This window comes from Callospermophilus lateralis, chromosome 3 (genome assembly GCF_048772815.1).
Source record: "Callospermophilus lateralis isolate mCalLat2 chromosome 3, mCalLat2.hap1, whole genome shotgun sequence".
Lineage (NCBI taxonomy): Eukaryota > Metazoa > Chordata > Mammalia > Rodentia > Sciuridae > Callospermophilus > Callospermophilus lateralis.
Genome location: NC_135307.1, coordinates 15,058,657 through 15,072,082, shown reverse-complemented (window position 1 = coordinate 15,072,082; position 13,426 = coordinate 15,058,657). Strand labels below are relative to the sequence as shown.

At 43.3% G+C, this 13,426-nt stretch overlaps 1 protein-coding gene across 4 annotated transcripts in view; it reads right to left on the bottom strand.

Moving 5' to 3' along the window:
- Positions 1 to 13,426, bottom strand: part of Ttc7b (tetratricopeptide repeat domain 7B) — a 234,360-nt gene that overhangs the window by 169,175 nt on the left and 51,759 nt on the right. For all 4 annotated transcript variants that reach the window (XM_076849750.2, XM_076849751.2, XM_076849753.2 and 1 more), the window contains one exon: positions 7,230 to 7,360. In XM_076849750.2, coding sequence (XP_076705865.1) covers positions 7,230 to 7,360 — 131 coding nt within the window. The remainder of the gene's footprint in view (positions 1 to 7,229; positions 7,361 to 13,426) is intronic.

The following is a 13,426-nucleotide window of genomic DNA, read 5'->3' as shown; positions in this document are numbered from 1 at the left end:
TCTGAGGCTTCTCACCATTTGCCTAGTTGTCCAGCTGCCCCATCTCATGGCTGTCTTCATAAGGATGGACAGACGGACAGTGGGGATAAGACCTGTACCTCACGTGGTTGTTCTGAATTCCAAAAAGAAACTTAGCAAGTGTATGAACATTACCATCCTTTGTGGAGTCACAGCAAAAGCACCTTCAGATAGAACCTAGATTAGGAAATCTGCCATCACCTTTCTCTCTTAACACTGCTTTAGAGATTCTGGCAAAAAGGCATGAGAGAGATGTAAGAATATATTAGAAAGAAAGAAAACAGCAACAACAAAAATCATTCCTCTGCCCGAAGCTCATAGTCTTAGAAAAATGAAAAGAATCAGCTCGTTTCTATGGAAGGCTTCAGTAGCATAGCCAATACTCCCATATTGCTGTCCTTGTCCACCTTTGAGATTCAGCTCAGCTGTCACCTCTTCCAGGAGCGTCCCTGGACTTCCACACTGGCCCAAGTCTCTTCTCTGGCCTTAGAGTGTCCCAGGGGTTCTTCACTAAAGTCCCCACTCCCATGCAGGCTGTGGCCTACGTCCTGGGGTGGCAGGTTCCCCTGGGCAAGCGCTCTGGCTTATCACACCAGGGCCGCAGGCTCCAGCAGCCCCCAGAACATGGAATGCACTCGAATGTTGTGAGAGTGAATTAAATACCACAGGCTTTCTTGTCTGTGTGAATACAGTGAAAATGACCCTACTCACACAGCAAGGGAAAGAGGACAGCTCTAGGAACAGAGCAGACCCACTGACATCTGCAAAACGAAAAGTCTTGACAAAATGACAAAGGATTGAAGGTGGGAGAAGACTAAATACAGCTTCAAATTAGTGTATGGAGTTAACAAAAATCCAACCCAATCCCAGCAGGAGTTTTCTTTTTTCTTTGTTTTGGTACCAGGGATTGAACTCAGGGCACTCAACCACTAAGCCACGTTCCCAGTCCTATTTTGTATTTCATTTGGAGACAGGGTCTCACTGAATTGCTTAGCACGTCACTTTTGCTGAGGCTGGCTTTGAACTTGTGATTCTCCTGCCACCACGCCCAACCAACAGGATTTTTTTTGAACTCAACAAAATTCATTATGAAGTATAAAGAGAAAAGAACTTTAAAAACCTAAAAGTTGTAATTACTAATAATTACTATAATTCAGGTGTTGAACCCACCCTCAAAAAATGCTCATTAAATAAGATTAATAGGACAACAAGGGAGATCAGAAATTACTGCCATATCTAAACTTGTACAAAATATGAAAAAGAAAGAGATGATGGCATTATAATTTGGAAGCAAATAATTTATAGACACATCTAATATCATATACTAAAATAAAGCCCAGATTTAGGACTAAAAATCAATATAGAAAATGACTAAAAATTTTTCAAATCCTTGAGGGGGGTTATCCCAACATTCAAGCTTTAAAAATAACAACATAAAATGTAATAAAAAGATAATCAGATTCAACTATACATTCAAAACTTATGAGCAATTTAAAAAATTTACTGTTTGGAAAAATAAGTAGAACAAACATGATAAGGGCTAACACATTGATGATCTAGTGGATTCAAATTGTAAGGAAACACTGCTTCTAAAACTCGGACACAGCCAGGCATGGTGGTACACACTTGTAATCCCAGCAACTCGGGAGGCTGAGGCAGGAAGAGCTCAAGTTTCAGGCAGCCTCAGTAACTTAGTGAGACCCTGTCTCAAAATAAAAAATAAAATAAGGGCTGGGGAGATAGCTCAGTATAGCACACCTGGGTTCAATCCCCAGTACCCCTCCCCAAAAAAAGAAAGAAACTGGTCACAAAGTATAAAAGACAAAGAAGACTATATCAAGGTTAAAGATAAGTTACCACATGAGCCAGCAATTTCATTCCTGGGAATAGACCCAAGAAAAATAAGAACATGTGTCTATATAACAACTTGCATGTGAATATTTGCAATGACATTATTCATAATAGCCAAAAAGTAAAAATAATTCAAATGCCTATTCAGTGACAAATGAATAAACACAAGGTAGCAATAAAAGGAAGTACTGATATGTGCCACCACATGGGTGAAACGTGAGAATATTATGCTGAGCCAAAGAAGCCAGTCCCAAAAGATCACATACTGTATGATTCCTCTATTGGTATGAAATGTTCAGAATCCGCAAATCGATAGAAGCAGAAAGCAGTTTAGTATTTGCTTAGGGCTGAGGAGAAAGGGTGGAAATGGGGAGTGACTATCATGGCACAGGGTTTCTTTTGGGGATGATGAAAATGCTCTGGAATTCATTACTGGTGATGGTTACACAACCCTGAAGACATATTAAAAACCACAGAGAGCTGGGCACAGTGGTGTGCACCTCTAGTCCCAGCCACTCAGAAGGCTGACGCAGGATTACTTGAGCCCAAGATTTGAGGCCAGTCTGTTAAACAAAATGAGACCCTATCTGAAGAAAAAAAAAATTGTACAGCATACAACTTAAATATTAAGACAAATTGTACAATATGTGAATTAGATCTCAATAATACTATTATTTTAAGAAAAAAGAAAAAGAACCAGCCAGCAAATATATGAGGAATCATGGATTTTATTAATAATGACAAATGCAAACTAAACTCACAAGGTACTAGTTTCAGCTTGCAAACAACTTTTCATCAAGTTTCCAAGACTACAAAGCAACGGCTCGTCTCCTATGCTGCCAACGTCACAGGATGTATGATTTGTCAAAATCAACTGGACACAACAGGTGGTAAGGAAGATGGCAAAACTAGCTCCACTTCCGTGAATTTGTTAGGAAATAACAAAGTAAGGGGAGAAGTGAACTGAGGAAAGCTTGACCCTGGAATTTTAAACAAGGTGGACCCACAACTAGTTAGACATATCACTTGAAATATTATATTACCAGGAAAACAATGTGGAGTCTAATGGTATGTGAAAGCCCTTCAGTTATAAGAGCAAAGACTGGCAGCATGAAAATAAGTGACTGCTCTTTTCTGGTTTTAGACTTTTCTAATTCATTCTTAGGAGCACTGTGGCCTCCTAGTCCAATCAGTCAAGATGACAGGCTCAAAGTCGGTGGGCAGTACCAGGGCAGAGGCAGCAGCCTGGCTGGTGGGTTTCTGGAGGCTTCTGCTAGGAAGCTTGCCTTCAGCTCCACCTAAGCCCTGAGCTACAATCTGCTGCTTCTGTGAGAATGAAAGGTCGCCATGGAAAGGAGGACAAGCAATAGGTGTTAAAGCCACAGTACAGCCCTGGGTACTCTAGACTCACACCCGCCTCTCAACGGCAGCACCAACTGTGAAGACACCTGGTGTGAACTAATCTGGTTCTGGACCCAACGCCACAGGCAAATTCCTCCACAGGGAGGACATCATGAACCCAAGGCCTGAGATGCTGCCCGCAAACAGCTTCCTCATGGACACAGGAAATGTGGGCCGTGTGATGCAAGATCCAGGGGCCTGGTGTTTCTTGGAACTTTAGCATTAAAACAGCCAATAAAAAAGTTAATTTAGTACTGATTTCCTTTCTAAAATAGGATGTAAAGAAATGAACTGTCAACAGAAGGACAAGTCCCACCTGGCACTGCTTCTGCCAAAAAAAGCCGTGACCAGTTGGTTGGCTGGTGCTGCAGAACAGGGACAGGATGACTGCATGTGCCAAACGCAGGCCTCGAATCGTGAGCTCCAGGCGGAGTCATCTTCACTCCCACCACTGCACCTCGGGAGCTCCTTGCAGGACAGGGAACGATCTACTCTTGGCATAATGCCACCATGTGAGCAAGGCCGTCCTATGCCATTGCTCATTTGATCTGCACTGATTTGATTTATTTGAGTAAATTATTTTATATGGACAATATTGGAGTTTATTTTATTCCCCTTCAAAACAACAAACAACAACAAACTATCGCAGAGATCATTAGTCCATGTCTCCGTGACCCTAACATGATAAACAAACAATTATTTGATGCACACAGACCTCATTTATGCACGCCCCTCGGGTCCTGCCCCCACAGTGGGAACGGGGAGCTCCCAGCATCCCCCCGGTGCATTCGGTCCTCAGCAAGCGCTGGTCTCCAGCCCTGAGGCCTCGTCAGGCAGGATGGGCTCCACCACATGGAAACAAATGAGCAGGCCAAGGTCAGCCAGAGCGATAGAAACCCAGAACCCAGAAAGAGGGACACCAGGCAAAAATACGGCTCCAGGAGCTTCAGCACAGATGGGGCAACCTAGCGGAACATTCCCCTAAAAATTCTTTACATTCCCAGTAAAACAGAATGTCAGGGATACTCCAGATTTTTATCTGAGAAATCTGTCAAATGTTAGGTCACCTCCACAGCCAGGTGACCCAGGAACAGACAACAAAGCCAGCACCTCACTGTGTGCTCACAGCACACTGCAGACCCCTTTTGCCCTCACATGGCATCTGGGGATGAATATTGCTATTTATAGATAAGGATCCTGAGGCACAGAGAGGTTAAGTCACTTGTCCAAAGTTCCACAGCTAAGAGGTGGCAAGGCTGGGACTCCAGCACCAAGTCACCTTACAGCAGCTCTGCTGTTTCTTAAGCACTTAAGTTAGCTGCCTCAAGGGGAAGCCAAGGTCAGCCCTCTTTCTGAAGGTCGCTGCCCTTCACAAAGTGAACAACTCCAACATGGCTGAACAAACCCACTGTGGGGAAACTCACAGAACGGTGCAGCCTCTGACTCACGATTCTTTTGGCTTTTACAGAAAAAACATTAGTCCCCAAATGTTATTATCTTTAATGAATGAAGTTAAGAGCCAGCAATAGAGCAGCAGTACAGAATGGTGGGTGGGGCCGCTGCACAGGTCGACAGCAGCGGGATCTCTGCTCACAGGGCTGCTCCACAGCAACTACTGTCCCCCCTGGCTTGCTCAAGGGTTTTCTTTCTTTCAGATTCTGTTTCACTAATGTTTCCATTTTCAATTCAGTATCATTCTTATTAAGTTCAAAATTAAATCAATTAAGTTTAAAATAATTGAAAGGTCTACCAGGTATCTTCACGCAGCACAACCACCCAGCCACCAACCCTGCAGCTTCTACCAAGCCCACTGGTCTCTTAAGGAAGGTCACCTTCCCCAGACTTCAGATTGACCATCACGTAATTTCCTGGCACCTACGACAGTCACAGCAGATGTTTGGTTCGTTTGATCTCTCTCACTGCCAATAACCCAGCTTGCTGAAATCTGGGGAGGCCCAAGAGGGTTTCATAAAGGAAAATTCACACCAAAAACTACAGCACAGCCTGAAAAGAGGTGACCGTCACCTAGATGTGCTACAATTTAGACCAAATTTGAAAAAGCTGCCTCCTCCTATGACTAAAAGCCAGGGCTCACCTGGTCCCTGCTGACTGAGCACTTTCCATAAGGAAGACCCTGGGGACTGTACCATCGTGTTTGTCCACACTGGGAAAACGAGGGAGCATGGCATGGGAGGAGAGCCGCAACCTCCTGCTAGCTCTAGCTTCCCCCCTGTGTCCTCGGGCCTCGATTTCCTCCTCAAAATCTAACTCCTATGGTCACCACATCCCCAGAACCAAAATGAACAAACAACAGACGAATCCATCTTTACACTCCGACTGCAGGAGCCTCCCTGATGGCCCAGATGAAGAGCCCAGTGGTGAGCGGGAGGTGGGAATGAGCACCAGGGGTGACGGGGGTGTCTGCCGCATCGCTGCAGACCACGGAGCAGACGCGCCTCCTCTCCCCCTCAGGAAAAGGCCGCTCAAGGTGGTAGCGTGGACAGCAGTGGCAGAATAAGCTGCAAAATAAGGGCCCCGCAGCGGCCTTGGCTCTGTGAGCAACGCAGCTGGATGAGCAGAGGTCTGGGCCCAGCGCCGAGGCTGGTAGGCAGGATGGATGTGCGTTCAAAGGAGCCTGCGTGGGAAATCTGAATAACAAAAACAACAAAATTCCCTCCCCAGAGAACCTTCTGACAGAACAACATCTTGGCAAGATAGCCAGAGACCCCGAGTTCCCAGGACAGGGCCCTCCACCCATCCTGGCTAAGGCCAGGTCAGCGCTGCTCCCACCCTTCTCCCCAGCCGCTCGTCTTCTGCAGGCCTCCTGACTCCCCAACTCCTCACAGGCAATTCTGAGCCTCAGGAGACACCAACATACAGCAAAGTGATTTCAAAAATGACTCCCAGTCCACACAAGTCTAAAATGACAGAGCTCGCAGACTTAGGAAGTCCCTCTCTGTTCTACCTCTCATGGGGAGAGAGCGCCCCATCAAGGAGGGAAGGCGAGGCCAAGCACACTGGGCTCCTGACCACTGTGGGCAGCCCCACAGGGCGCCTCTGGGCCTGAGGGCTCGAGGTCGCGGCCAGCGGTGGTAAGGGCTCCAGGAAGCTCCACCAGCAGCAGACCTGAGAGCTACTGTAATTAAAACTAAGGGACATTCGCCAGAACTGAACATGCTCCCAAGCCTGGCAGAGGGTCTTTCTCCACATGACCTACGTGACCCCACAAGAGTGCCACCAGAGTGCCAGAACTGTCATCAACGCTCTTCTAACAGATGGGAACGCCGAGGCACTAGGTGACGGAACATGAAGAGAGCAGAGCCACAGAGCAAGGGTCCTTCCAAACTGGCCGCCTACCCTCCCTGGCCCAGCCAGCCACCAGCCTCCAGCCTCCAGCCTCCAGCCTCCAGTCTCCCTGCCCAGGATGCGAGCTCAGGGCTCTTGCTCGCTCAGCCTCTGCTCTGGTGGCCTCTGGTAGCTGGGGTTGCATTCCCCACACTCAGGCAGACATGGCCGCTGGAGAAGACCATCCCAAATGATCTTCAGGGACACAGAACTTGCTCCACACAGGCTGGTCCCAGTCCCCAGCAGACCTTCACCATAGCCACGGGGCAAAGTCTCCAGACCCAGATGAACAGATCCCGGCTTCCAGACCCACAAGGATGAACGAAGTTCAACCCACGTTGCTTAGGAGAGAAAACAGGGTGTTTGTTGGCCTCAGGGTGCCAAGGGACAACCAGCTGCACTTCTGCTCAGAGAACCCAGAAGTGGCTCCCACATGGAACCATCTATCCCCAAACAAGGCAGCACAATCACTGTGTCTTCTCCTTGCCAGCCAGGAGGGTGGGGAAGGCCTGGCGCACAAGCTGAAGGCAGGTGGGAGCTCGCCAGGGTCGACCGCAGGTCACAACCTGATTTAGAATAAACGTTACCACTGGGCGAATGCTCGGTCCCCATACCTTTTCTATCTCCTGGAGGTACAAGAGGGCGATGTCCCCGGCTTTCTCATAACAGGTGATGACATCCTGCTCCCGGTCCATGTGGAGATTACTGGTGGAAGACGAAATAGGCAGCTTCTCTAAACAGAGTCCTGAAAAGCAAACAAAAAATCTGGTGAGGGTTCTTCATGGGGCTTGATTTTTAAATGTTGTGTTTCAGAGCCATAATATGGTCCTAGGATCTCACAGCCTATCAGAGAAGCAGATTCTCCTCCCTCTGATTTCCTTAAGGACAAAATAAAACATCAAAATGGAACACCAAAAGGAACACCATAGCGTCCACCAGAGAAGAAAGAGGCCCTGAAATATAGAAAAACCTGTTCACTTTGAGGTTGAGAACCTGACCCAGCACCTCACCAGGACCTCATCCAGACCTGAAAGCATGTTGGTTAACTTTATGTGTCAACTTGACTGGGCTACAGTGTGCCCAGACTTTAGGGCAAACATTATTCTGGGTGTGTCTGAGGGTGTTTCTGGGTTAGCTTAACACTTGACTTGGAGGACTGAGTGTGCACACTGCCCTCAATAACATGGGTGGGTTTCACTCAATTATTAAAGGCCTGAATAGAACAAAAACGCTGAGGGAGTGGGAACACTCCCACACTTGTGAGTACACACAGCTGGGATCTGGTCTCCTCCGGCATTTGGATTTGCATGGAAATGCTGTCTGTTCTTGGGCCTTGAGCCTGCCATCTTCTGAAATTAACCTGGGTCTTCCAGCTCTCTGACTCAAACTGAAACTACACCATCACCAGTCCTGGGGCTCCAGCTTGCTGACTGCAAGTTACCCCAGAACCTCACCCACTGCTGGTTCTGTCTCTCTGGAAAACTCTAATAGAGAGAGTTCACTCAGACAGCACAAGCCCCTACATTTTTTTTAATAAATAAAGCTAATTGCTATAGCTTGGATCTTAAGTGTACCCCAAAGACACACGTGTCAAAGGGTGACCCCCAGAGTCTTGCCATGGGACACATGGCACCTTTAAAGGGGGATCCAGAGGGGAGGTACTCATGTCACAGTGGGCCTGCCCTGGAAGGGGACCGTGGGACCCAGGCCCTTCCTGCCCCCTCTTGCTTCCTGGCCATTGGTGAGCGGCTCGTTCTGTCATGCACTCCTGCCACCATGTGCTGGCTTCCCAAAAATCCTGAAGAAACAGGGCCATTTGATTATTGTCTGGAAGCTCCAAAGCTCTGAGCCAAAATAAAACTTTTCTCTTTATAAGTTGATCATCTCAGACATTTTGCTAGAGGAACAGAAAGCAGACTGACCCACTGGTTTGGAGCATAACACTACCAAAACATTCCTCTAAAATGCCCACCTGACCTCCTGAACATAGATAACTGGGAGCTCTCGGAATCTGAGATGAAGACACAAGAACTGCCACAGTAAAGGGGGGAACAGACCATCGAAGGCACAACAGGGCCAAACCCAGGTCTTTGGCCTCCAACCAACATTCATTGCATCATTTGCTGATTTTCACAATGGACACCACTCTGAGGAGTGGACCAGACACTACAGGTCAGGAAAGAACTCATGGCCTAACATGCACCATTTTGGATAACGGTGTTACCCAAGTTGCTCTCATCAAACAGCAAAATTCCCAGAATACCACACAGTTGAAGTCACACAGTGCATACACTTCTCAGCCTGGTGCTGGAACTTAAGCACTGAGAACCTACAGTCCCTCCATGTCTTGTGTTAGCTTGATGGCTCATTTATTTCTGTTGCTAAATAATGTTCTACTTACCACTTAGAGAGTATCTTGATTACTTACAAGTCCTGGCAGTTATGAATAAAACTGCTATAAACCTTCACATTGTGGGTTTTTTGTGTGGACATGTTTACAACTCAATTTGGTAAATGCCGAAAAGTGCAACTGCTGGATCATACGGTAAGAGTATGTTTGGTTTTATATGAAATCACTAAATAAATACATTTTATTATTTATAATAAATACTATATTTTTATATTATTGTTCAAATAATATAATCAGATCAGATCTTTTGCTCCTTTTTTAACTGCATTGGGTTTGGGGTTTGTTTGTGGGATTTTTAGTGTTGAGTTTTCAGAGTTCTTTGTATCTCTCAATGCAAGTCCTTTATCACATCTACTTTGCAAATACGTTCTCCAAGCCTGCGACTTCTCTTTCCACTCCTTTAACCACATCTTTCACAGAACATTTTAACTTAAATTCTAAATCACTAACTTTTCCTTTCATGGATTGTGCTTTTGGTTTATAAAGATCTCATTCCAGACACAAGGTGTCATGGTTGCACTATGTGATGGCCCCCAAAAGCTCATGTGTGAGACAATGCAAGAATGTTTAGGAGCGAAATGATGAGATTTAGAGCTTTAACCTAAATGGTAAATTAATCCACTGATTTGGATTAATGGATGGTAACTATAGGCAGGTAGGGTGTGGATGAATAAGAGAAGTCATGGGGACATTCCTTGGGGTCATATTTTGTCCCTGATGAACCGAAGCTCTCTCTCTCTGCTTCCTGGCTGTCATGTCCTGAGCTGCTTTCCTCCACCATGCCCTTCCGCCATGATGTTCTGCCTCACCTCAGGCCCAGAGCTATGGAGTCAGCTGACCAGGGACTGAACCTCTGAAACTATGAGCCAAAATAAAATTTTCCTCCTCTCAATTGTTCTTGTCAGGTCTTTTGGTCATAGTGACGCAAAGATGACTAAAACACAAGGTCACCTAGATTTTCTGTTATCTCCTAGAAGTTTTAAAGTTTTGTACTTCACATTTAGATCTATGATCCATTTCAACTTAATACTTGTCAAAGGTCAGTGTCTAGAATTTTATTTTTTATTTTTTGCATCTGGATGTCCAGTTGTTCCAGTATTATTTGTTGAAAACTACCCTTTGCTCATTGACTTGCCTTTGGTCTCGTTGATCAGTTGACTATAGCTGAGTAGATCTGTTTCTGAGCTCTCTATTCTGCTGCATTGATCTACTTTTCTTTTATTTTTCCAATAGTATGCAGCCCAAATCACTGTATAGCATTTTTAGTAGCTCTAATGAGGTATAATATATATGATATAAAGTGTGCAATTCAAAAAATTTTTAATAAATTCACAGAGTTATGCAACTATCACTGTAATTCAATTTTAGAACTTTCCATCATACCCAAATGATTTGGCACAAGTGAAGTCAGTCTCTATTCCCACCCTCAGGCAACCACTAATCTGCTTTCTATCTCTGTAGATTTACCTTTTTTGGACATTTTATATAAATAGAATCATATATGTGGTCTTCTTGGTTTTCTTCACCTGCCTAATATCTTCAGGGTCCATCCATGTTATAGCAAATATCAGGACCCCACTCATCTTACTGCCATATAGAGAGGCTACATTTTATCTACCCATTTGCCAGTTGGGCTGTTTCCACTCTTGGCTATTTGAACAATAAAGCTATGAACATTAATGGACAGGTTTTTTGTGGGTTGTGCAGATTTTTTAATTCTCTTGAGTGGAGACCCAGGAATGCAAATGTTGGATCAAATTTCTTTTTAATTTTTTAAAGAAATTGCCAAGCTGTTTCCACAGAAGCGGCGCCATCTTCATTCCCACCAGCAATGTATGTGGACTCCAGGGCATTCACCTGCTCAGCAGTACTTGTTATTGTCTGACTCCTTAACTACAGCAGTCCCAGTGACCATAAGTGACACCTTATTGTGGTTTTGAGCTGCATTTCCAAGACAACTAACAATACTGACCACCTTTTCATTGTGCTTATTTGCTATCTATACATCTTCTTTGATGAAGTGCCCATTAAAATATTTTATCCATTTTTATAGGGTTGCTTATTTTCTTATGGAGTTTTGAGCGTTCTTTATATTCTGAATACAAGTGCTCAAACACATGGTTCGCAAATATTTCTGCAAATATTTCCATTCTCATATAACATCAGTTTGTCAACTTTTACCACAAAATGTTTCCTGAGATTACAGTGAATTTAGAGATTAATTTGGAGAGAACTGGTATGCTGAGTTTTTCAACTCTTGAGCATAGTATGTCTCTTATGTATGGATCTTTCACATCTCTCAGCAATGGTTTTTAGAGTTCAGCATATAGGCCTTGCAAACCTTTCCCAGTTTGTCCTTAAGTATTTCATATCTATTATACTATTGTAAGTGGTATTATTTTGATTCACTTGTTGTTCATCGCTAGTATATAGAAATGATTCTTGAATAGTGAACTTGTATTTTGTAACCTTGCTAAATTCTCCTTTTAGCTCCACTACCATTTTTGTAGATTCCAGCAGAAGATCCACATCAACTATCATGTTGTTTGCAAATAGTTTACTTCCTCCTCCACAATCTAGATGCCTTTATTCCTATTCATTGCCTTACTGCACTGACAAGAATCCACAGTGCAAGGCTGAGTGGAAATGGAGAGAGCAGAGATGCTTACGTTAATCCTGGTCTTAAGGAGAAAGCCTTCAGCCTTTACCATTAAGTTCAATACTAACTGTAATAACTGTTAAGCTCTTCATAGATGCCCTCTGTTAGATTGAGGATGGTCCCTTCTATAGCAGTGTGTTCAGAAGAAAAGGAAATAATAAAGACCAAAGTGGAAGTAAATGAAATAGAAAACAAAAAAGCGATAAAGAATAATGAAACCAGAAAATCTTTATTGAGAATTTTTTTTTAAAAAAGGATAAACCTTTCGCCAGACTGGTCAAGAAAAAGGGAAGACACAAATTGCAACATCAGGAATGAGAATAAAGGTGGGGTTTTCTCAATTAGGTCAAGTTGGTACACTGTATTGTTCCAAGGCTTCTATATCCTCACAAATAATTTGCCTACTTGTTCTACCTGTTGAAACACGGGTATTGTAGTCTGCACATAAATGTGAACTTGGTCTGTTTCTCCTTTAAATTCTCAGTTTATGCTTCATGTATTTTAAAACTCTTACTAACCGTGTAAACTTTTAGATCATTTTACAGAACCTCTTAACAGACTTCTTTGTTCTGAAACTGGCTTTGTCCAAGATTAACATAGCTACTCCAGCTTTCATTTCTTCACTGTTAGACTGTTAGCATCATATATTTTTCCATTCTTTTTACTTTTCATAGGTCATGTGTTTCTAGTTACAGTGTTTCTTGTGGGCAACACACTATTGAGCCTTGCTTATTTTCCAATGTTATGATCTCTATTTTTTTTTTTTTTTTTGCAGTGCTTAAACCCAGGGCTTTGCACGTGCCGGACAGACACTCTACCACTGAGTCACATCTCAGCCCTTTTAATTAGAGTGTTTTAACTACTTACATTTAATGTAGTTTTCTATACAGTTAAGATTAAATCTACTACTTTGCTAATTGTTTTTAATTTATCCCATGTGTTCTGTTTTTTTCCCTTTTTCTTTCTTCTATTTGACTAGCTAAGTACTTTTGCTAAAACTGTGTTGTATCAATGGTTGATTTAGAGTTTAAACTGCCAGTCTACTTCAAACGACGTTAGACTAGTTCATATATAGTCCATCACCTCTACAATTGCACACATCCATTTCTCCCCTTCTAGCCTTTATTCATTTATCATATATATTTCACTTTTACACACTTTATAAGCCCCACCCTATATAGTTATTGTTTTAGTTTAAGTAGTCAATTATCTTTTAAAGATATTTAAATCACAAGGAAGAACTCTTATATATTTACCAATTACAGTGATAATTCTTTGTGCTCTTTGTTCCTTTCTGTTCATGTTTTCTTCCAGAATCTTCTTCCTTCTGCTGAAAGTAATTCCTTCAACATTTCTTATAGTTTAGTTCTGCTACTGATGATTTTTTTTCAGTTACTATGCCTGAATATGTTGTCTTGTCTCTGGTCTTCATTTTAAAGAGATGCTTTCATTGAGTATGGAACTGAGGGTTGACAGTTTGCTATTTACCATCCCTTACTCTAACAGTGTTGCTTCACTGAATTCTCACTTGTGTGGTTTATGACAAAATGTTTAATGTCATCCTCTTCCCCTCATAGGTGACTCTAGTACACTTTAAGACACCTGAAGTTGTCATACAGCTCATTTGTACTTTTCCCACTTTTTAAGAAATATTTTTTCTCATTTTCATTTTGGACAATTTCTATTGCCATGTCTTCAAATTCACTAACTTTTTCTTCTACAATGTCTACTCTGCCACAATC